At 37.3% G+C, this 25,208-nt stretch overlaps 1 protein-coding gene across 3 annotated transcripts; it reads right to left on the minus strand.

Annotated features, from left to right (window-relative positions):
* Positions 1–262: 262 nt before the first annotated feature.
* On the minus strand, positions 263–24,811 carry LOC124397817 (calcium/calmodulin-dependent protein kinase kinase 2). Of its 3 annotated transcripts, none has more exons than XM_046867628.1 (17): positions 24,640–24,811; positions 15,456–16,088; positions 14,889–14,936; positions 13,468–13,521; positions 12,620–12,671; positions 12,366–12,499; positions 12,206–12,242; positions 10,185–10,206; positions 9,820–9,908; positions 9,537–9,736; positions 9,231–9,284; positions 9,036–9,109; positions 7,718–7,809; positions 7,180–7,310; positions 5,536–5,636; positions 5,268–5,318; positions 263–2,515 (listed from the first exon to the last, which is right to left on the minus strand). In XM_046867628.1, exons 2-17 carry the CDS (start codon positions 16,029–16,031, stop codon positions 2,443–2,445), a joined length of 1,788 nt encoding a protein of 595 aa, XP_046723584.1. In that variant the 5' UTR covers positions 16,032–16,088; positions 24,640–24,811; the 3' UTR covers positions 263–2,442. The 3 variants fall into 3 exon arrangements, 1 of the variants encoding a protein (XP_046723584.1); XR_006927970.1 differs by lacking the exon at positions 263–2,515 and adding an exon at positions 20,330–20,434 and having other exon boundaries at positions 5,267–5,318; positions 7,722–7,809; positions 24,640–24,809; XR_006927969.1 differs by lacking the exon at positions 263–2,515 and having other exon boundaries at positions 5,267–5,318; positions 7,722–7,809; positions 24,640–24,808.
* Positions 24,812–25,208: the final 397 nt, after the last annotated feature.

A 25,208-nucleotide genomic window follows, 5' to 3' on the forward strand; every position in this document is an offset into this window, starting at 1 on the left:
ACATCGAGGTGTGTGCATGTGTGTGTGTGTGTGTTTGGCATAAGAGAAGTACAGTGGCGGAAAAGCAGCAGCCACAAGCACAATAATATACAGCTAAAGAAGACCAAAAGCCCAGAAGCAAATAAAAATCACACACACGCACACACACACACTACGCCAGCTCAAGCATAAATGATCCTACTATAGCTTTATAGTATCAAAAGTTACAATGATGAAATGTAAGGCATACATTTACGTTGAAAAAGTTCAATCAAGTCATGCATAGATTGTAAAAGTTATTGTATTTCTCCAAAAAAAACCCAGATGCAATCTATATGTCTAATATTGAAATGTCAATAACTAATACGCTTTCAACATGACCATGTCTTTTTTTAGTTTTTTCAAAGATGCACCAGTTTTAATCATATTTTGGTAAAATATCAGTTTATATTAAAAAGGTTTGCACTGTGTGCACACACTGAAGAAACCTATTTCTTAGATCATTCTAATAAAAAAAAATAAAAGAACCAAACATACTGTAAAGCACAATGTCCGTTACCTAAAATGTAAAGCGCATGTTTGGTGTCGGACGTTTGATGTTTTTCACTGCACTTACAAGGCTAATGGAGTTATTATATAATAGAAGTTGCCAGTTTGGCATGATGCATGTCTTAGTCACCTCAAAGAGTATTTCACTGAACACTGTGTGTACATTTCATAATACAGTGAATCGAATTTCAATTATAAACTCATCCTGAAACTCTTCGCCTTGCACACACCAAACACGCCTTGTCGCACGGCAAGACTACATTCTGGGTAAAGGAACATTGTGGATCATTTTGTAAACGTGCTAATATTCCCTCAAACTCCTTCCCTATTATATAAAAACCCAGTTTCCTGACTTGACCTGATCTATTAGTGAATGTGTTCACAATTTAACACATGCGCACCTCCCTGAATGTAGATAACTATGGATATGATCACTGGTCAGGGCAGGCTGTTTAACCTTTTTAATGATTTTGTAGAGAGAAATATCACAACTTGGGCTGCGACTATTTATGATATATCCGCAAAAAAAATTATGATCAGGCCAATATGATTACTAACAAAGAACACTGATTTTTTTTTAAGTTTAAGTGTTGGCACGAACCTGTGTCTTAAATGACTGAATTCTGTACTATGTACTACGATTGATGTTAATAAAAAAACTCCACATGCTCGAACCTGAGAATGTAAAAGGGTTTAGGATGCTGTCTACAAGCTTATTTAGGCATCACAAATCTCAATGCTACTCTCTTCTTAATTGTGGGGGTGGCAATAATTGTAAGCCAATGGCGTGAATAAAAAATCAACTAAATTTAAGCCTGCAAAAAAAATTCTCAAATGAAAGTCTTCAAAATCCTTGTTCGTTGAAGATTTAAGTATCACTCCTAGAGGTCAAATCGGTGTCTTAAAGGGTGCCAATAATTATATTCACGCCATGTATGCATTTTGAGGAAAAACTGATTAGATTTGTGGAATTTGCGGATGCAGCATTTCTACACTTTGATTTCAGTTTAAAAATAAAATGTGCCATTTGAAATAAAACAAAAAGTGCCTTGAAATAAACATGATCTTGTAAAGCAGCGCCCCCTATTGCTTGAAATTACATTTGTTTTGTTTTTTTGCTAAATTATGCAAGAGAACCTTATTCTTTTTTTTTTACATTCTAGTTCTTTGATAATAGATCTACAAATCAATCGATTCCTAACAAATTTAATATCAAACCCTGATGGAGATCTGAACACAGGCTGTTTCTCAAGCTGTGTTCCTGCGTTCTTTCTTTCGATTCGTGGCTTACATGCTAATAAAGCAGTTTAAGTTCCTGAACATGTTCTAATAATATCGCTCACTGTGAGAACAATTTGATTTCTATTATCGGGTTCCAAAATCAGTGAATATTTGCTGATTTCGTAAAAACTGGCTAATATCAAACATCTGCTTTTTTACTCCAACTGTCGGCAGCACGGTAGCTAAACCAGCTAGTTAGCAAGAACCTCCTGTGGTAGCTTTAAGCTACTGGAAGCCAAGTATTTTTTTTTTTGCACTTCCTGTTTTGAGAAACAGCCAATAGCATTCAAACCACCTTCACCATGTGCTTCAAGAAATAGTGTGATCCCACTCCATATAGTAAAAGTGCAAGCACAGCCTCCGCACTACACAGGAGGGGAAATAAACACACTCACACACACACACACACACACACACACTCACAAATATAAGGAAGAGTGTGTCCTGAGATGACACACAAACAGCGCATGCTGCAGTAAAACTGTACAAATGCATGCATGTTGTAGGGGATACGTCCCACACGATGTCCTCGTGTCCCAGCTGCATGACGGCTCTCGGAAACCGTTCCAAATCCCCCATCACTCACATCCCGGGGGCGCGAGACAGTAAGCCCTTTCAGTCAGGCATGAGGCGTCAGGAAAGCACTTCATCCTCGCCTACGAAGGGCAAGTCCATACTGCGTGTGCCATCTCCGCTCTCTTGTTTCCTAGGAAACACACACACACACAGACACACAGTGTTGTGTTAAAAGAAAAGCACAAGCTTAAAAAAGCCATCATCAGTCACATCAGAGGCGTGATGAGATGGAAATCTCAGCAAACAAAAAATAACATTCGAAATGTCACGATGTTACGAGGTCTAAATAAAAAATTGTTTCTCTAAAAGCAGCTAAACTCACTGATCAAACTGAACGTGTGTGAGTGTGACATAATACTGTAATGCTTGATTGACTGCCCTCTATCACTATCTAGGTGAAATCTCATTAACCATTTTAGGTTTCAGTGTCTGGGTTAACTTTTATTTTACGGTTACCTTTCCCTCTGTAGATCTCTGTATCTTTCATTCACTATCACCATTTAATATCAATCAATTGAATGCTCGACTGGTCCCACCTTCTCTCAGGGTAAGAGGCAAGTATACATCAAGACTCTTCTCTGTTCTGGCACCAAGGCGTTGGAAGGAACTTCCCCTGAATGTCCGAACAGCTGAGTCATGTCTAATCCCTCCCTGCCTCCTCCTGAAACACTTAAACTAGCACTTATTTTCCCTGTTTGATTTGTCTTTACATAAAAAAGGGCTATAATTTCTCTCAACACAGTTTAGACTTATGGTATCCTAAATTTGGCAACCTAGTGAACCAATGTTGATGATTTTATTAATGGACTTCTGTACGTCGGTCTGGATCAGGGCGTCTGCTAAATGCGGTAAATGCAAATTTGAATAATGAAAGTGGAGCTTAGACATGTTTTAGCCAAGCTTAGCCCTGCCCACTGTGCACCGAAAGGTGAAATCGTGCTGAAATTAATGCAGGCACGGAAAACTCACCTAGTATTTACACTAATAATTGGTCTAGTGGTTAGGATGCGGCGCTCTCACCGCTACGGCCTGTGTTTGATCCCCAGTCAGGGAACCAACCCAAGCCACTCTTAGTGCCGGTCCCAAGCTCAGATAAATATGGAAGGTTGCGTTAGGAAGGGAATCCAGCGTAAAAACACGTGCCAAATCAAACATGCGGATGATCCGCTGTGGTGACCCCTAATGGGAGAAGCCAAAATAAAGTTTTATTTACACTAGTAATTCTGGACTAATAAACACAGGCCTGGACTTTTTCCCACTTCTCTAATAAGGTCACTGGTTTCCTGTGCTGAAGGGCGTGACGTTACATGCTGTTGATGTATTACAATCTAACATCGGCAAAAAACAATGAATTAATAGCCTCAATTCAGAGCCCCATAATCCATCACTGGGATCAAAAAAGATCTGTCTTGTAGAGATGGGAAAATCGTTTCATTTTAGTGACTGGATGAATCTTTTTTTTTTTTGAGTCATTTAGTCATTAGTTACATTTTCAGCAGTTCCCCCAGCACGTCCACATACACGAACCTTGACTATAGTTTACATAAACTAACTTATAGGGAGTCACATGACAAATGAACAAACAACTCAGACAAGAGGACTCATGAGATGAACTACTAAATTCTGTTTCCTGTGTAATGCACTGCGTCGTGTCTATGGAAGTCACGTGATAAAAGAAAGAACGATTCGGACTAGAAGATTTGAGAGGTAAAGTACTCAAATCTGTTTCCTGTAAATAACCTACAGAGATTTCGTGATGCTTTGCTCATGTGGGTCCAGTAGGAAATGAAAGAATCACTCTTTGAGACTACTGGTTCTTTTGAGTCACAATAAAGATTCGTTCAAACTCAATGAATCGTTCGTGAAAGACCCAACAGTAACGTCACGGGGCACTCATTAATGTCTTTTTGTGTTGTTTTACAAACATAGAGCTACATGGAAATTGTGTTTCCGTAACAGTGTCGTGGTTTAGTACCAGTGGAAATTCCTCTTCACTACAATCCAACTTCAGTTCATCTATGACAGAATATTCCAAGGTTATGCCTGTGCCACTGTTCTGACACGTTAAACATGCAAAATGCAAACACACACTGATCTCCTAAGAGCATTTCAGACGGACGGCTTTTACGGCAAGTCACGTGATTTCAGTGGGCAGGAATAAAGAGGAATGCGTCATTATTAAGGCTTTATCAGTCATGAGGTTAAACACACAGCGATTCTGAGACATGCTTCATGTGCATGCTCATTAACAGCTCATGCCTACCTGGCTCAAACAAGGAGCAGAGACTGTTACATTCGATCAAACACGTACACGCTTGGTTTTATGACATCACTGCTTGCCTTTCCTTATTGTTTTTCAGCTTGATCTAATGCTCACTTTAAAATGCTTGTTTCAATTTGTATAATGATTAGTGAATGGAGCTGACTACATATCTCCAGATGTACGTTACTCTTATTCCTTATTTAAAGTTGCGTCAAGGCACTGAGGTGATGTCATGATAATTTTTTAGTGAATAGCTGATCGCATGTAACTTGAACTTAAACTGCTTTGGAGTTTGGAAGCTGACAAAATTATTTGGACACACATTTCATATATTTGAATTCGTTCACATTACATTCAACTATTTTTTCACGGTGTATTAATGTATATAAGATGTGTTCTTGTTTCTCATTATTGGTAAGAAAATCGTTGTCATAATTTGGCATGTTAAATACAAAACAGAAAAAAAATCTATAAAATGTAATGTGCATATAATTGCTACACAATATTCATATCCAGATCATTTTGTCAGCTTTTAAACCCCGTTCAACGTAAGCCAGTCATTCGGCAACATTATGGCAAGGAAGTGGGAGGGATGTCCAGAAAACCAGCAGTCCATTACCTTTGGTTACCGTGAATGAAGCAGTATCGTAAATTCCCTGCTCTCCCTTTTCTAGAGGGCAGGACAGAGGGAAGCACCACAATCACACACTCAACTTGAACACAACACGATCTATAGGCAGGGGTTTGGTGCTATGGTGAAAATGTAACAGCACAAAGATTTTAGCACTCAACACATAATGGAAGAACTCCAAAGAAACCTATGGTAGAAATTTTCATTAATCCAGAGCATCTGATTTCTGTTCCTGTGCAGGTCATGTAAGGCTTACGTTAGGCCATGTCCCTGTGCAGTGGGACTGCGGTCCTCCCTCCGGCTCCAGTCGAAAGGATTCCCAAATGATCGCTTACGCAGCATAGTGCGCACCAAGATCTGCAAGCATGGTCACATGATCACAAACAGATTCACCAAATGTAACGTCATATAATCAGAATCAGAATAGCAATCAGATTTATTGCCCACATATGCCTGAGCATATAAGGATTTAGTTTCCAGTTTAGAGTAAACCATCAGTGCACAATTAATGTACAGTACAGGCTCTGCACAGCAGTGCTGGACATGTTTACGAACCAGCACAACTAAATGACCAAGCAGAAGACGGTACACATTGGCCTGTGACAGATCATTATAGATACTGTGCAGTTGGAAATTCCCCATCGTTCATGTTCACACTCCTAAGGTGCCTTTCTCTACTATATTCATTTTCAATATGCATAATTATAATAATATTTAAAGTTAATACAATACATGTAGTTCCCAACTACCTATGACCCCATCGTAAATGTAAAATATTGTACATTAAGACATGGTCTAGCCTATGCAGGAGCCTTAAAGTTTTAATAATTTGTTGTTGTATTTTTATTGATTTCTGTAGTGTTAATAATTTAACAAATTACAGTGCATAATTTAGCAAAACAGAGCAATTTACAGTACCATAATGTATAAATTGAACAGTATAAGGGCTGTCAAAATTACCGCATTAATAATGCATTGGTGCAAATTCAGTTTTTATGAACTATAAATACATATAAAATAGGTGAAATTAAAACCTTTAACGCAACACACTTTTATTATTACAAATTCGCTCTAACGCAAACATCCCACATTTAAAACCGTCCGTGTGGAAACTTAGCAAAAGTTCCATTTGATGGTCATTTAAAACACCATAATTACTTTGAAACATTTACAAGAATAGTTTGTGTTTATGCTCTATGTTGAGTCTGGTTTCACTAATAATAAAAATGTATTTGCATGAAGCCTCAATATTTGTCTATGAATTAACTCATGACAATCATGTGATTATTTGTGATTAAATATTTTAATTGACTGACAGCAAAAAAAACAAAAAAAAAACGTGTGCGCGCACGCGCAACAAAGTGGGAAATGCGTACATCCTGCCAGTGCCCCAACGTATTGTACCGCATATATGCTGCTTCATTTGCTTGCCACAGAAAACGTAAAATTTACAATTTTGTCGAATCGCTATCTTAATAGTAAGATCAAAAAAACTTCTTGGACACTTTTTTTTTAAAAGCAGGTTTTTTTTTTTTTTTTACCCAAAGTCCTGAACTTTTTAAATAAAACCTATTAACAATCGTCACCTATCCAGTTTTAGGGAACCTATGCCTAATGTCGCCTCAAATTCCTGTTCTTGGCTGATAGGAGTGAAACTTTCTGTGGTCTTCTGCTGTTTTCTGCTCACGATGATTATAAAGTTCTGCTATAGCCTTCCTGTTATCCTGAACCAGTGTGAGAGAGAGTGGCTTCTCTTACCTTGGTCACATGATTAGCTTACAATATACTTGCATTAATGTGTAGTTGTGTAGGTGTTCATAAAAAGGTAGACTATAAGATTGTGTGTGTGTGTGTGTGTGTGTGTGTGTGTGTATGTGTGTGTGTGAGAGAGATTTCTCACCACTGTGGCCAGACTGGGGATATGTTTCACTGAGTTCTCCACCTCCTCCTCTGTCACCTCAATCAAACTGCAGCAGTTGTCATCCTCAGGAGGAAGAGGCTCTGCCCCATGCCGTGTCACCCAAGGTGAACCTGCACACACACAAACACACACACACACACACACACACACACACACACACACACACACACACTGAAACTGAAGATTAACTTTCTTCTATGAACCTTCGCTTGACTCATTTTGCTTGTAACCTTCAGATTATTTTTGGGTCTCTTGCAATGAATTGTATCATGGGTGCAACTAATCCTGCCCACTCTGTCTCTCCACAGAATGCTAAACAGCTGAAAAATAGTTAAGCATGAGGCATTAAGAGTGAATTTGTGCCAGCACTTGCTACAAAATGTGCCATTCTTTTCCAAATCTGTGTAATGACAACGTGTAAACTTGTAATGTTTAATGTTTGAATTGTGGCATTGTGGAGTTCAGGAGCAGCAGGTAAAAGTTACTGCTGTGAAACTGCACACAGTTTGATAAATACTGACCTTGATCTGTGGTACAGTTATTCTGTTTTCAGGATTTTTATCCAGCATCTTAAAAAGGAGGTCCTTCAAATCATCAGACACATCGGCGCTGTGATGGAGATACAAAACACACTATGGGTTCAAAAATAAAACATAACACTCAGAGTAGGAATATAATTGATATAAATCTGTAAAATTATAACAGTATAACACTGTAAATTAAATATAAAAACTATTCGATGTAACAGTATCATGTAGCCATATAACAAAAAGACATTTTCGGCATAAAAGTCTAAAAAGTATATACCGTATTTTCCGGACTATAAGCCACTACTTATTTATGTTAAAAATAAAAATCTTTTTCAAATTCAGAGGGTGCAGCGTATTTTTGGGTGCGCTTTATAGTCCGGAAATTACGGTAGTTGAATGAGATTTTAATGTACAGTGTTTTATTTAATAATATTCATATTAATTGATTTCATTGTGTTTTATTTGTTTAAGAATTTCTTATTCAGCAATTGTTCAGCAAAACCGTCAGTGGTCACATGTTTTCCATATTGAGAAACACTGTGTGCTCATGTTATGGCTTCTGTTGTAGTCATTCATAGTTCACCATCTCCACCCCTATTCTTTTAGTGATTTGTTATCTGAGTGTGTTCACCTGTTCTGTGTGATCTGTCATTGATTATTTGGTCTGAACCCTGTTATGTTTTTTACCGTGAATTCTATTTGTGCATTCAATTACTTCATTCCAGGTCCTTATTTCTGTGCATGAAAATGGATTCTACAAATTTCCTGCTTTTCTTATCCGTTTCTTTTGTTCGGAATATGGATTGTCCTTGTTTAATTTGCCTGCGTGGATTGTGAGCACTCTAGTGACTTTTGGATTCGACCCAATAAAGTGTGTGGTAAGTTTACGCACTTGTGTTACTATCTTCTATCTTATTACACACATCTATTTGTAATGCCAATTCCTGATTCCTTTTGATTTTCTTGCTATTTATGTAGAGGCTTCATAATCCAAGGGAAAAAAATAAAATAAAATGGGAATGTCTAAAAGAATTGTATTCTTCTATTAAAGTCTCAATAGAACATTGTTTTCTGTAAAATCCACTTCTAAGTGCCTTTAACTTATGACATTTTTTATGAACAATATTTATTTTGTCTTGTATACCATGACTGGACAAAAAAATGCTCATAATTTCTGAATTAATGCTTTACACTGTACAACAACAAACAAAAAGATCGTTTATATATATATATATATATATATATATATATATATATATATATATAAAATAAAATTAGTACGAGATTAAGATTAAGGCCACTCACTGCTCAGGTAGCTCCACAGGCTGAGTTTTGATCTTCTGGTGCAGACTCAGTATGCGTTCATCCATGAAGGGACACTGCAGGACACGCACTGTATGAAACCTCACATTTCGACTCTACACAGTTCACAATATCACACTGCTTTGGATGTCAGTGACGTCAGTGTATAGTGTGTGTGAGCAGTAATATCAGTCTTACCACACCAAAGACAAAGCAGTACAGCGTGACCCCCATGGCCCAAACATCTAGAGCCTGGAAACACACGTTAATATTCTTCATCATCATCATCATCATCATTGTCATCATATTGTCTGATTGTAAGTCTGACAATCACTTGTAAACAGCAGTTGAATTTTTGTGGTAATTAATTTGTAGCAGCAGAAAAAGGTCTCACAATATTTTATTTCCAGTAGGCAACATGATTAAAGTTGACCATATTGTAAATGATAAGAAATGCAATACAGCACAATCTTGTCTGAGTTGAGAAGATGTTCTCTCTCTGACCTTGCCTGAGAAGTTCTTGCGGGTTTCTGAGAGCGTCTCAGGAGCGAGGAATGCCGGCGTTCCCACCGTGCTGGTCAGCAAGGCATCAGCTCCCTCAAACTGGTTGCTGACACCAAAGTCAGCAATTTTAATATGTCCATCCTCACCAACCAACAGGTTAGACGGCTTAATGTCACGATGAATGATCTTCTGATAGTGTACTGCAGGGAAGTACAATAAAACATTGTCATTTGTATTAACAACAAACTCTGGAGTCACATGTCGAGATGGTTCTTGAACTCACAGTACTCAATTCCTCTGAGGAGGTCCTGGAAGTAAAAGCGAGCCTGGTCCTCGTTTAGGGGTTTATCTGTGGGGACCTCCATCACTGCACTGTACACATACACCAACAAACATGAGACAAAATATATGGAGAACCAAAATAAACAAAAAGAAGTGAACTCATTTATTCTCTTATTTATTAAATGACCATTTTATTTCTTTCATTTAAATTTTTATTTTACATATCTAACATTGTCTATCAATCAATAACAGTGAGAAGCTAAATGCAAAAACAATCACAATAAAAATTGTAGAAACTTCCATTTTAAAAACACTATATGAAGTGCATTAAATAAATGCATTGAAACGTATTGAAATCCTACTTACCCACGCTTGACCAGTTCAAATACTGTACAAAAAAACACAACAACAATATTGTAGTACCTCTTTGTAAATTAATATGAATCAGGCAGGATAAGAGTCTGAACTACGCTAACTAAAAAAAAAAAATGTATTTCACAAACACATTCCCACATTAATATGAATCCAGCATGGTGTGTTCTGATTGGCTGATTATAGAGCAGAAATAATAATACAAAGTATATTGTGTAAATTCTCACAAAACTGAAAAAGACAACTTTAAACAGCAAACATGGCAAATTGGTAGGGTCTTAGATTATTAATTTTTGATAAGCGATGAAAAAACAATTACAGATTTTGGTCATATTCATCCCTGATTCTTTAATGATAATAAATAATGGGACCAGGGTTTAGGGTGAAAGTGTCTGCTGCGGTGATGTACAAAGAATAATTGTGAATTATGAGAGAAGAATAATGTTAACAATAGCTGTCATGAGACAACAGGAAGTGTAAAGCTGCATAACATGGATTGAAGGCAGTAACACGTATCAAAGAACTGCTCTAAATATGAACTCGTAAAAATTGGGTAGAAATAAATCTGTTAAGAAAGTGAATGTAATAAAGAAATTTTTTGTTTAAACAATATCTACTGTGCATTTTTAATTGTTAAAGTCGTGCATGTCATATGCCATTTGTTCCATTTGTGCAAGGAACTAAAATGAGTTATTTAAGAACTGAAATTATTACTATTATTAAAATTACTATGAGTAATAAAATTTAACCACATAAGCCAATCATTTAGATCTGCCACTTAATAGTGTCATAGCTAATTTGCATAGCATTAAGAAAATCTATATTTAAATATTCACTTGTTATTGAAAACAAACACAGCTTTTGTTTGTCACTTAAGATTGTGTGAAAGGGTAAGGCATCATTTAGACCACCTTTTACATCATTTAAAAAAAGATTGTCATAATATTAGCTTCACCTGCTGTACACTTCTGCATAATGATTAACTGCCCCTCAATACCGTAATTTCCGGACTATAAAGCGCACCCAAATATACCCACTGAATTTTACAAATATTTTTATTTTAAACATAAATAAGCCGCACCTGTCTACACTGAAACTAATTAACTTTACACAGGCTTTAACGAAAGTCTGTTACACGGTGTAACTGGTGAAATATGTTGTGGCTCCTTTAAGAGCAGAGCGCCATTTTGGGAATAGCCTGCCGCTGCATTTATCAAATACCGAGATATTAAAAAAAATAAAAAGATAAAAATAAAAAAGCACGAGTTTTGGAAACCTGTCTGTGCTTATATGATTTCTGTTGCAACTGGAGTTAGTGAGCTCTCCCTTCACCCAGACTCAACGCGTTACAACGGCTTGTATCTAAACAGTAGCCTACCAAGAAAGTCATTGTTCACTGTCTTCCTCCTTCCTTTCACAACTATTTCTCTCGGGAGTTTATCTTTTGACATCGTCGTGCGTTTAAAAAAACGCTTTTTCTCCCGATGCCGTGCAGCTCAGAACACAGGTGAGGTGCGTTTTTTCATTTCCGTTCGGGAAATTTCATTGGTCTAATGTTATGGGGTTCAGTTTTTTGGCTTGAAGTTTGTGAAACCGGGAAAAACCCAGAAAAAAAATTTATAAATTAGCCCCTTCGTTGTTTAAGCCGCGGGGTTCAAAACGTGGGAAAAAAGTAGCGGCTTATAGTCTAGAAAATACGGTAATTAAGCGATCTATGTTTCAGAAGTGACAAATAACATTGCAAAAGAATCGAATTTGCCTAGGCAGCTAGTTTAAATCTAAATTTTGAAACCCCTCAGATTATATATTTATTCTTTAATGCAAATCTGCAAATCCTTTGTAATGCAGTAAATGGCAATAAATCAGCCTACAAGGGTTTTGCACACATAAGTGTTTTTTTTTAATAACACACTTTTTACACCCTGGAGGTTTAATATTTTGTACACTGACATCAAATTAATATACAAGGATTTACTAACCCTTGGATGAGATTGAGATGTGATGTCGTCACTTACCCATGTACAGATGGTCCTCACCCGGGTCATCTAGCACCTACACAAAACACACACACACACACACACACACACACACACACACACACACACACACACACACAGAGGGTTTAGCAATGCAGAAGTATCTTCTACTGGATGTCTACAGTGAACACTCACACACCTCTACCAGCTTAACCACATTAGGATGGTCGAGCTTCTTAAGGATGGCAATCTCTTGATACACCCTCTCCAGGGGGCCTTTGGGTTGAGGAGGACCTTCAGGAGCAGAGCGGGCCCCTCGAGGAGGAGGTCTTCCTGTATAAACAGAAAGATGTTAATGAGATTCAAAATACACACCACACTGCTAAACACACACACACATGCCTATACGTTCACCCAGCTGAGTAGCCCATCTGCCATATGGCAAACTCTTACGTGGGAAACCAGCCTGCCGCATCAGACGCTTCTTGGACAGGACCTTCATCGCCTGTTGGGACATGGACAAACAGACAAAACAATCAGAGCAGGGGCTTAGAATACACGCACACGCAACACACAACCCTTCTAGTCATTCAAAATGTATACACAGTGTACACACCTCAATATCAAAATGATGAAACCGACAATTGTTCATGTTTACTCATGACACTTAATCACACTAAATCACTTTCATTTCTACTGTCTATATCTGCCATACTCATCCATTCCCATCTAGATTCATGTATATACATATATTTTCTACTTTTTTATTTTTCTACTTATCTTTATTTTTTTCTATCCTTATATTCTATTCCTTTTTTCATGCTTAAATGTCGGACAGTCATATAAAGCATTTCTCTGCATGCCGTACTCTGTATGTATGTGTATATGACAAACAAAATTTGAACTTGAACATGAACATATTACAAAAAAAAAAATTGTACATTCAATTATTATGTCACAAATTGTTTCGTTTTTGTTCCTGAGTGGTACAAAATGTATCTGCTGTTTTCTAAATGAATGTGAATGAAAGTTTGCGAGAACTGATATTTTCTATAATTCTGAGGCATGAGCAAATTGAAAATAACACTTATTACCAAGAAACCAAAATCTGTGTTGCACAATGTTATAACTTATTCAGTTATTTATTATATTTATTTGTAGAGACAGATTTATTCAAGAGGCATGTAGAGACCTTAAGAGACCTAAGGAGACACGTGTGAACGTGTTTGTAAATGTGTGTGTGTGTGTGTGTGTGTGTGTGTGTGTGTGTGTGTGTGTGTGTGTGTGTGTGTAGGTCTCACATAGTAAGTGTTGTCATCTTCATTGTAGGCCAGTTTGACAACTCCGTAGGAGCCCTTGTTTAAAAAAGAAAGAGGAGACTCGTACGAAGAACAGCAAACACGCCACACATATGTCAGGAAATATCTTGTTTTTTTTATGCAAAATTTTACGAGTAGAACAATTACACTTAAACAAATAACAATTCAACTCAGAGCAAATCATGATTTTTGTTGAAAGATATTTCCCTCACGGCACCAGCATGCTTAAAAGCATTTTATAAATATTTTGCCTTATAAAGCTCTAAAAAAAGAAATACAGCCGACACCGGGTATAATTTTATAGAAAAAGATAAAAGGAATTTCATGTACATTATCGAAAGGAAAGAAACAGTGAATTAGAAGACCAGCATCTGATATTTGAATGATCTCTCTATCTCTCTCTCTCTTACGCCCGCACACACACACACATACACACACACACAGCATGTCCAGTTGGTGGAGCAGATTGAGGTTTCAGCAGGAGCTTCAGAGCTCAGACACAGAGATAAAGAGACAGCAGGAATCTCCATCTCTGCTCTCTCGAACAATCTCTATCTGCTCTCTTATTCAGAGAGAGCAGAGAGAGAGAGAGAGAGAGAGAGAGAGAGCAAGAAAGAGAGTGTAAGGAAGAGAGAGAGAGCAGGTTCATAGAAGTGTAATCAATTAAAACCTACATGGTTTCTTTTGTCATTTCTTTTTTGCACATATTTTGAAATTAAATTTTTTTTACATTTAATAAAAACTCTGTTAAGGAATACACTAAAGAATTTCAAACACAGCGATACAAAATAAACATTTAGTCTTATTTATTCTGTAAAGAAGTAAGTTTTGAATTCATAAAAAAAAAATGTATACACTATAATATACTTGTGTTGAAGTAATTCCTTAAAGCAGTATTTTTGTTCTGCATATTGTCCAGGTTATCCGTCCATTTTTTATTTTATAAAAAAAATTAATAAATACATAAATAATCAACTATTGCTCTTTTTAAACCATTTGATTTTACCCATTATTCCTTACATAAACCTGTAATTACACCCATTTACCACTAGAGGGGATGTTTAATATAGGTCAGAGATATTAAATTAGATATTAGAGATTTAAGGCTTTTACTTGTCACATGTACATTACAGTAAAAATGAAATTCTTCTTTTTAGGAAACTAGGGTCAGAGCGCAGAGTCAGCCATGATACAGCACCCCTGGAGTAGAGAGGTTTAAGGGCCTTGTTTAAGGGCCCAACTCTGGCAGCTTGTTTGTGCTATGGCTTGAACCCCCGACCTTCCGATCAGGAGTTAGTGGCGGCTCTAATGATGTCTCACAGGATGACATAAAAAAGCTAACTGAATTAAATTAGAGTCAGGAAACTGTGTACAGATGAATAATCAAATAATAATAAAATTACCTTTCCGATCTCGTCTTTCAGCTTGTACTGGTTCAGCTGCACACAATCCTTGCAGAATAAAACAGAGCATTTATATGGAATATCAAGACTGAACATGCAATTATATTAAACTCATACTGGTTTAAATGGGTTTTTAGCAAAACCAGAGCATGTGTTGTGTGTGTGTGTGTGTGTGTGTGTGTGTGTGTGTGTGTGTGTGTGTGTGTGTGTGTGTGTGTGTGTGTGTGTGTGTGTGTGTGTGTGTGTGTGTGTGTGATTCTGTTTGGAAGCATCCATTATTTAGGTCATAAACATTCTAAGCAGTACTTGCACAGGCTTATTTCTCTCACACCCACACACTTACATACTCGAGTAAAATGAGTGAGTTACACTTCAGCACATACTACAGAAAGTACACGGACTGGTACTGGTAAAAATGCAGGATTAAGACACCTTTGACAAAAAGAACTGGTTGAAAATGTCCAATCATATTAGTGGGGACATCTTAATCAAACCCAACCCCAACATCTCAATGTTTCTCTAGAAAACAAACAGATATCTTGACCCATATCATGTCTGGACACCTACCTGCAGGTCAGTAATGGAAACTCGGTGTGACTCAACAGTGGGTCGGCGAGGCAAGCGAGGGGACGAATGGGGCGAGGTGATGGGTGAGTAGGGCAGAGAGGGGTAGATGTAGCGGCCGTTGAGGCCGGGTGAGCCACAGGGTGAGGACAGTGTGTGTGAGCGCTCCTGCAGTGACAGCTTCCTGTCTGAGAGGTTTAGCCTGCCCCGATGTTCCTGTGCCACTGGGAAGAGAGCCTCGGGGCGACTGGCTGTGTGCGATAAAAGGTCACAGGACGGTGCATGGAAGGGTGGGAGTGGAGCTGAGGCCAGCTCGGGTGTCTCTGAGCTATCCATCTCCTCTGGATCCTCCTCCTCAGCATCGCCCATCCTGTCTCCACTAGGCTCGTACTCCGTTACCACAATAAGGGACTCCATGTCAACAGTACAGGGGCTCAGGGGAGGGGCTGAGAGCGTGGCACACCCACGCAACAGGTCCGGAAGAGTCTGCTCAGGTGCCTGGGCTGCAGGAGCGGATGGGGCATAGCCAAGAGGAGCGGTTGCTTCAGTAGAAGGCCATGAGGAGACACAGGGAAACATGGTTGACTTCCTGAAAGCCTTCCAACTTTCCCTCCATCAGGAACACAGCAAGATTTTCTGTAGAAGAGCAAGGAACAAAAAAAAGAGTTACAAATTGTCCCATATGTTCTGCCTCTGCTGCTCATGAACTAGAATGTCTGCCTGCGACAGAGACTTTGTTCCACTTTAAAAAATAGGACGACATAAACATTTTGTACCAGGAGCGACCTGAAGGCTGCTGGACTAAAATAAATAATTGGGCCTCATTTATCTTATTTTGTTTTCAGGAAAGCTGGAGATATATATCTGTATATGATTTTATGGGTCAAAATTAGAATAGAATTTTACACCCACTTCACCCACAAAGAGTGATCAACACTGATTTTCTTTTAACCCTGGATCATATGTTGATGAATCGCAATCACTTGTGAAGTAGAAACTGTCTGCATTCTAGCGCTCATTTCTTGTGCAAGGGAAAAAAGTCAATAAAAAGAAAAGCTCTCAGAATGGCGAGTATGAGACAGAAGTGGAAGCTACTTTGATCCAAATCCATAAAATATCTATAAAACATTACTTAAATAGCACAAGAGATCTGAAAAGACCAAGTATAGAAACAAATGACAGAAAAGTGAATTAACTGTGAATTAAGTGAGGTAAAAAAATATACAAATAAAAAAAAGAAATGGTGGATATGGTTTTGGAGATTTGGGGAACGTTAAGAATAACATTTTAAACTATTTATTTTGTCAAATACTGAACATTATTATGTTTACAAAGTGATATAATGTCTACATATATGTATATATACAGCACCTAGATACACATTTATATTTACGTTTGCGGCATTTAGCAGACGCCCTTGTCCAGAGCGACATACCTAGGTGCTTTGAGTCTCTATTAATAAAGATATATATATATATATATATATATATATATATATATATATATATATATATATATATATATACACACACACACACACACACAGTGCCCATGTGATCATGGACAGTTTTTGCAAACAGAATTTTCATGAATACCAATTTTTTTTTCTTTTTATGTAAATGCCTCTAAATGAATTCTATGATAAATGATGTTTGAAAATGGGCAAAAATAAAAATGGTACTGTATATACTTAACACCTTTACCCTTGCATATTTATGCAATTACTAGTCAGCCAGTCATGTTGCAGTAACATAATGCATAAAACAGCATCATCTTTAAATCACACGGTCTCCATCTCCTTGTATTTTAGCACACAATAGACATTAAAAAACAAACCATCCAGCGGAGACACTTTATGCTGAAAATTTGGGGTCAGAATTTAGTGTCAACAGACTAAAAGCATAAATCCAGTCTGCCATTATGTAAACAGTTCAGGGTGATGGTGATGGTGGTGATAGTGGTTGTGGTGATTGTGGTGGTACACTGGACTTTGAATTCTGCAGCCTATGACCAAATACGTTGCTGATACATGCATCCCTTTACGGCTACAATTTTAAAATGTCTACCTCCAGCATTATAATGTGCTATAACAAACTGGCTTCATGAACAGTGACAAATGAGCTCAGTGTACTACCTCGCTAATGACCAGAACTGAATCCAGCACAGCACATTTGGGATTTGTCAGAATGAGAGATTCGCTGTACGAATATATAGACGACAAATATGAAGCGATCATGTGATGCAATGATTTCAGCACAGACCAGAAGCTCACAGGAATGTTTTGCTATATATATATATATATATATATATATATATATATATATATATATATATATATATATATATATATACATGCATGTTCATCTACCTTTCCTTTCAGCAAATTGTGATTTTGGTCAGTACACAGAAAAAAGGCACAGTGACATGGTAGAAAAACTTGACCAATTTGAGGACCATTAAAATGACCAGATCGTAACAAAAATGACGTCCCTGCAATTCATTATAACATTGTTGATAATGAGACGTGTTCTATCTCTGTTTCTGTTCGACTCGATTCATCCGTAACGCTTTGGCAGGCAGGTTCTCCGTTGGTGTGAAAGCTGGAGATATTCAGCGTGTGTGTGTAGGAGTGGTGTGGAATAAAATCAGGTACAATAAGAGACATTCATCACTCTGGAGGGTTCAGGAAGGAGGGCGCGTGTGGGCAGGACCACCTCCCCCTCTATGCAGCCTCATTTTTCTTCCACAGAGACACGGATATCCTTCTGCCTTCCCTCGCTCCTGTTCTGCTACTCCTAATTATCCCTTTTACCACTGTTTTCAAATAAACTATAATATTTCGAATAAAATGGCACTGCACAACATTACAGTTATATTTAATGTGCACTACCTCGAGACATTAATGACCAGGTTAGAATCCTCAACGTCAAAGTATCATAGTAGAGAGTCTGGACCCAGGCTGTGTTAGTCATTCATTCTTTTATTTCTTTACATTTCAGTAACGCAGCTATAAATCACTGGTTTACATTAATGCACTCGCTCTAATAAATGATCGTTTCTATAGTAACAACTCATTCACAGGAATCTCCAGTGAGCAGGGTTTAATAATAATGGGCAAAAAAGTCAGATTATTTAGAAAGACGAATGTATAATTGTTGATATGTTTGATAAAGATTTAGAAGGTTTAGAAGTGCTGCACCATATGTTCTGCTTTAATTATATAGAGGCAAAAATAAATATTGTTTAGGATTATTTTATAAATAAATATTTGAATTGTTGGCAAATTCCTGTGGTGTAAGAAGAATAATACACAGTGCTGCTTAAAAAAATGATCAACTTGTAACTGTTACCTACACGAGTTCATCACATGACACCGTCTATGATTATTTTCTATTGTTCTATTATTGTTCTATTATTATTAGATTATTATTTATTATTATTAAAGCACAATCTGCCATGTTCTTACACACAACGACCGCATGAGGTGTTAGTTCAGTCTGTGATTAATGGAGGGAAAATTCTAAACAAACCCATGCTGATTTATTGCAAATTGAATGCCAATGTTTAACATGTTCTCCAAGAGTGTTTTTTTATTTTTTCTTAAGTCTGACCAATTAAAGAACTGGGAAAAATCACATGATCTTTAGTTAAATATATTGGCTGACTGGCTTATTTTGTTTGTGTCAAGGGGGGGGTTCTTGCCAGAACAGTCGTTGTAAACACAGCGAACGGGCAGTGTTTTAGGTTGAATTGACTGTCAATTTTCCTGAGGCTTGAAAATAAGTTTTTTATTAAGAGCAGACAAAGTCAAACTTTTGAGAACGTGTGCATTGCTGCTCAACAAAACCCAAAATTCCCAATAATAAAACTACAGGTAGTCCTCGAGTTACGATATATTTTTCGATATAAATATTTCAATCTTACGAAGACTAATGATACAAAAATTTACATTTTTGCGCAGCATTTACATTTTCACATGATTTGTGCCAATAGTACATATTTTTACTGTGTTTTTGACGTTTCAAAGCTGATTTTTAGCTCGTCCCTTCTTCTTGACCTCTTCGTGCCCATTGCCAAACACATATATAATATAAAGTTTATACATTATGGTACTGTAAATGGCTCTGGTTTGCTAAATGATGTACTATAATCTATTTTTAATTATTAACAAATTACAGTATACTACCCCATACTGATCTCCATTCTTTAAGACTCCCGGGTAGGCTTGGTCATGTCTCGACTTACGATATTTCGTATTTGTCCCAGGCTAATGAGGGAGGGGCAAGAGGACGGGGCGTCTACAGAGTATCGAATTATATGGAAGAGTGCAAAAACACCTGTGCATATGTAAATTTGTTCATAAAAATCCATTTTATAATGTAAGAAGCATTGTTTTGGAGTATAATGCATTCCAGAGGCTACACCGCGTTAAAACAGAGTTCATGCCAGGTTTTTTTTTTTTTACTAGTCTAACATTATTGCACATTAATCAGTGCCATATGGTGTCCCACGAGTCCTCTATTTTCCCTGTTGTTAGATGTAGAAGTGGCGTTCATTTGTACAATGATACAGAATTATACAGATTTTAAAATGTTTCAATCAACTACCTACTTTTTACCATTTTCAAGAATCTGGGATGTAAATTATTCTTTTTATAGTGTAAAAGACTGCAGTTTTACAGAGACATCAAAGTCAAAATGTTCCTGCGGTAAAAATGCACCTATTATGGTCTCTTTTAAAGCGCAGATGAGTTAAAAAGAGTACAAAAAGCCAGAAAGAGGATTGCAGAGTTCTCTGAAAAACATTGATGTGAGACGGTGCTTCAGAACACTCACTGAGCTAAGATGGAATAGTCGTGTTCTTATAACGTTCCTCACCTCGTGTTTCACCCAAAACAAAGTTTCAGTTTTCATCACTCACAGCTTCATCAGCTCTACTACATGCTGGGGACAGATGGTGAGTCTGAAAATGTTTTCTTTTTTCTGGGAATAAATCACACAATAAATCGAGTCAGATTTCAGGTAAAACACAACCATGGTTTTCAAAGTGTGTTACATTTCACTTTGCGGGGTTTAGGAGAGATTTTGATGCGAACAGATCCCAAAGCACAGGGCCAGAACTGTTATGATAAGAATGAGGAGAACACTATGCAGAGATGTGACTGAGATGTTGCAGAACCGCAGGAGCTCTGGTTGGCTGAGTTATTTTAATCTGAAGGCAGTTTCGCCTTGCTGCATGACCTACTTTTATCTCTGACAGATTACAACACTACGCACATCCAATACATACCTTATACATACCCTGTACATTTCCTACACATACATCCTACATACATACCCCATACATACCATATACATACCCCATACAACATCCTCTATACATACCACACACATCCTCTATACATACCATATACATACCCCACACATCCTCTATACATACCACACACATCCTCTATACATACCATATACATACCCCATACAACATCCTCTATACATACACATCCTTTATACATACCATATATATACCCCATACAACATCCTCTATACATAAGACACACATCCTTTATACATACCATATACATACCCCATACAACATCCTCTATACATACCACACATCCTTTATACATACCATATATATACCCCATACAACATCCTCTATACATACCACACACATCCTTTATACATACCATATATATACCGATACAACATCCTCTATACATACCACACATCCTTTATACATACCATATATATACCCCATACAACATCCTCTATACATACCACACATCCTTTATACATACCATATACATACCCGTACAACATCCTCTATATATACCACACATCCTTTATACATACCATATACATACCCCATACAACATCCTCTATACATACCACACACATCCTTTATACATACCATATACATACCCCATACAACATCCTCTATACATACACACATCCTTTATACATACCATATACATACCCCATACAACATCCTCTATACATACCACACATCCTTTATACATACCATATACATACCCCATACAACATCCTCTATACATACCACATCCTTTATACATACCATATATATACCCCATACAACATCCTCTATACATACCACACACACATCCTTTATACATACCATATACATACCCCATACATACCACACACATCCTTTATACATACCATATACATACCCCATACAACATCCTCTATACATACCACACATCCTTTATACATACCATATACATACCCTATACATATCCTACACATTCCATATACACACCCCATACAACATCCTCTATACATACCATATACATACCCCATACAAACCACATACATCATCTATACATACCATATACATAACACATACATCCTCTATAAATATAATATACATAACACATACATATCCTGCACATACCATATACATACCCCATACAACATCCTCTACTGTATACATACCATATACATACACCATACATACTCTATACATACCATAAACATACCCTATACAACATCCTCTATACATACCACATACATCCTCTATACATACCATATACATACCCCATTCATCCTCTATACATACCCCACACATCCTCTATACATACCATATACATACCTATACAACATCCTCTATACATACCACACATCCTTTATACATACCATATATATACCCCATACAACATCCTCTATACATACCACACACATCCTTTATACATACCATATACATACCCCATACAACATCCTCTATACATACCACACACATCCTTTATACATACCATATACATACCCTATACAACATCCTCTATACATACCACACACATCCTTTATACATACCATATACATACCCCATACAACATCCTCTATACATACCACACATCCTTTATACATACCATATATATACCCCATACAACATCCTCTATACATACCACACACATCCTTTATACATACCATATACATACCCGTACAACATCCTCTATACATACCACACACATCCTTTATACATACCATATACATACCCATTACAACATCCTCTATATATACCACACATCCTTTATACATACCATATACATACCTATACAACATCCTCTATACATACCACACACATCCTTTATACATACCATATATATACACCATACAACATCCTCTATACATACCACACACATCCTTTATACATACCATATACATACCCTATACAACATCCTCTATACATACCACACATCCTTTATACATACCATATACATACCCCATACAACATCCTCTATACATACCACACACATCCTTTATACATACCCTATACATACCCCATACAACATCCTCTATACATACCACACACATCCTTTATACATACCATATACATACCCCATACAACATCCTCTATACATACCACACACATCCTTTATACATACCATATACATACCATACAACATCCTCTATACATACCACACACATCCTTTATACATCCATATACATACCCCATACAACATCCTCTATACATACCATATACATACCCCATACAACATCCTCTATACATACCACACACATCCTTTATACATACCATATATATACCCCATACAACATCCTCTATACATACCACACACACATCCTTTATACATACCATATACATACCCTATACAACATCCTCTATACATACCACACACATCCTTTATACATACCATATACATACCCCATACATATCCTACACATTCCATATACACACCCCATACAACATCCTCTATACATACCATATACATACCCCATACAAACCACATACATCATCTATACATACCATATACATAACACATACATCCTCTATAAATATAATATACATAACACATACATATCCTGCACATACCATATACATACCCCATACAACATCCTCTACTGTATACATACCATATACATACACCATACATACTCTATACATACCATAAACATACCCTATACAACATCCTCTATACATACCACATACATCCTCTATACATACCATATACATACCCCATTCATCCTCTATACATACCATATACATCCTCTATACATACCTGCCAAGCCATATACAGTACATACCGCATACATCTTTTCATACTATATTCATGCACATACTAAATACATATCCTTGACATACCACATACATACCTGATATATATTTTGCACATAATATATACACAAACCATAGACATCTTACAGATACTATATAAATACCCCATACACACCATTACCATTCTCTATACATACCCCATACATTTCCTGCACACCCCATATATACCATGTACATACCATATACATACTCTATACATTCCCGATACACATTCTTCACACACCATATGCATACTCCAAACATACCCTACACATATGCATACTATGCACATGCCCAATACATCTGTCTTCACTTATTAGCTGTACTCCAGAGCAGACAGACCCGGGTTATGGACACACACACACCGACTAGTACACAAGTGTAGAATGTGAAACACGTTTTGTAAAAATTTTTAAACAAACTCCTTATACACAAGCAATCCACCATCGTGCCATTATGACCACCTACAGTCATGTTCGCTAAGACTTCTCATATAAACACTCATAAACACATCTGATCCCGACACTAAAAAGCAATATGACTTTTATGACTGACTCCTGTGCAGCTGGCTGGGAGTTAAACAGCTGGATCACAGACATGCCCCGTCTGTGTGTGTGTTCCTCTCTGTCCTGAGGTCTGGGTAATGCAGCACAACGCCCCGAACCTAGCCAAACAACATCTGGATCTACTTATAGTTAACATACGGGGTTTTTTGTTTGTTTTTTAGAAAATTAACGAATCAACTAAATCATATAAGAGCAGAATAAGCGAGTTCAGAAATATTTTGTGGAGACACTTCAGCACTTCGGAAGTAGGAAGCGTTAGCCAGCTAGCAAACATCCTGATAATGATGGTAAACACTATTTAGCTCGGTGAACGCAAGAAATAAACTACGTCGACATTCAGAAAACAAAAATACAGATTCTGATCATTTTAAAAACACCTGGATAATTATATGAACATTTGCCACGATGTATTTTTTTAAGACCAGCTTGTTTTGCTAAACAGACGCTATCGGGTGTCCACAGATGTTGAGGAAAATCCGCCTGGTTTAAAGGATGGTCATCAGAGACAGATATAAAATGGCTAATAATCGGATGTTGACGTTTGCTCTTACCCTGTTTGGTCAATAACGTCCTCTTACAGTGTAGGCAAAAAGCTGTCCTTGAGTGTGAGACCCGCAATGATGTGCGTGCAAAGAGGAAGTGCCGAAAGCAGAAGCAGCAGCATCCCCCGCTCAGCCCCCGAGTCCCCGCTGTTCAACCTCAACTCACCGCGAGGGAAAGTGAACGCACCACGGCCTCGTCCCAAATACTCTTACACAATGCGCCCTCGTCTGCCTTCCCTCGTTTCTCCATAATGGGGTGTTCAAATGTGTTGCTAGTTTGCAGACACGGAATTATCTGGTCGGTTACCAGTTATGACATGCCAGTTAAAGCATCACATGAATGTGTCAGTGCGCAAAACCTGCTCATATTTAAGTTAAGATATAGAGTTAATTATGTATGTACTTTTGAGTCACCAACAGCTGAAACCAAATTCATTGTGTGTAAACACTTGGCCAATAAACCTGATTCTGATAAACAAATCGAGTTGGAAGGAGAAAATAATGAATAATTTTAGCTTAAAGTTCCAGGACTAAAATGTCAAGATAAAAAAAAAGTAGCATAGTTTATAATAAAACTA

The sequence above is a fragment of the Silurus meridionalis genome, chromosome 15 (genome assembly GCF_014805685.1).
Source record: "Silurus meridionalis isolate SWU-2019-XX chromosome 15, ASM1480568v1, whole genome shotgun sequence".
Taxonomy (NCBI): Eukaryota; Metazoa; Chordata; class Actinopteri; order Siluriformes; family Siluridae; genus Silurus; species Silurus meridionalis.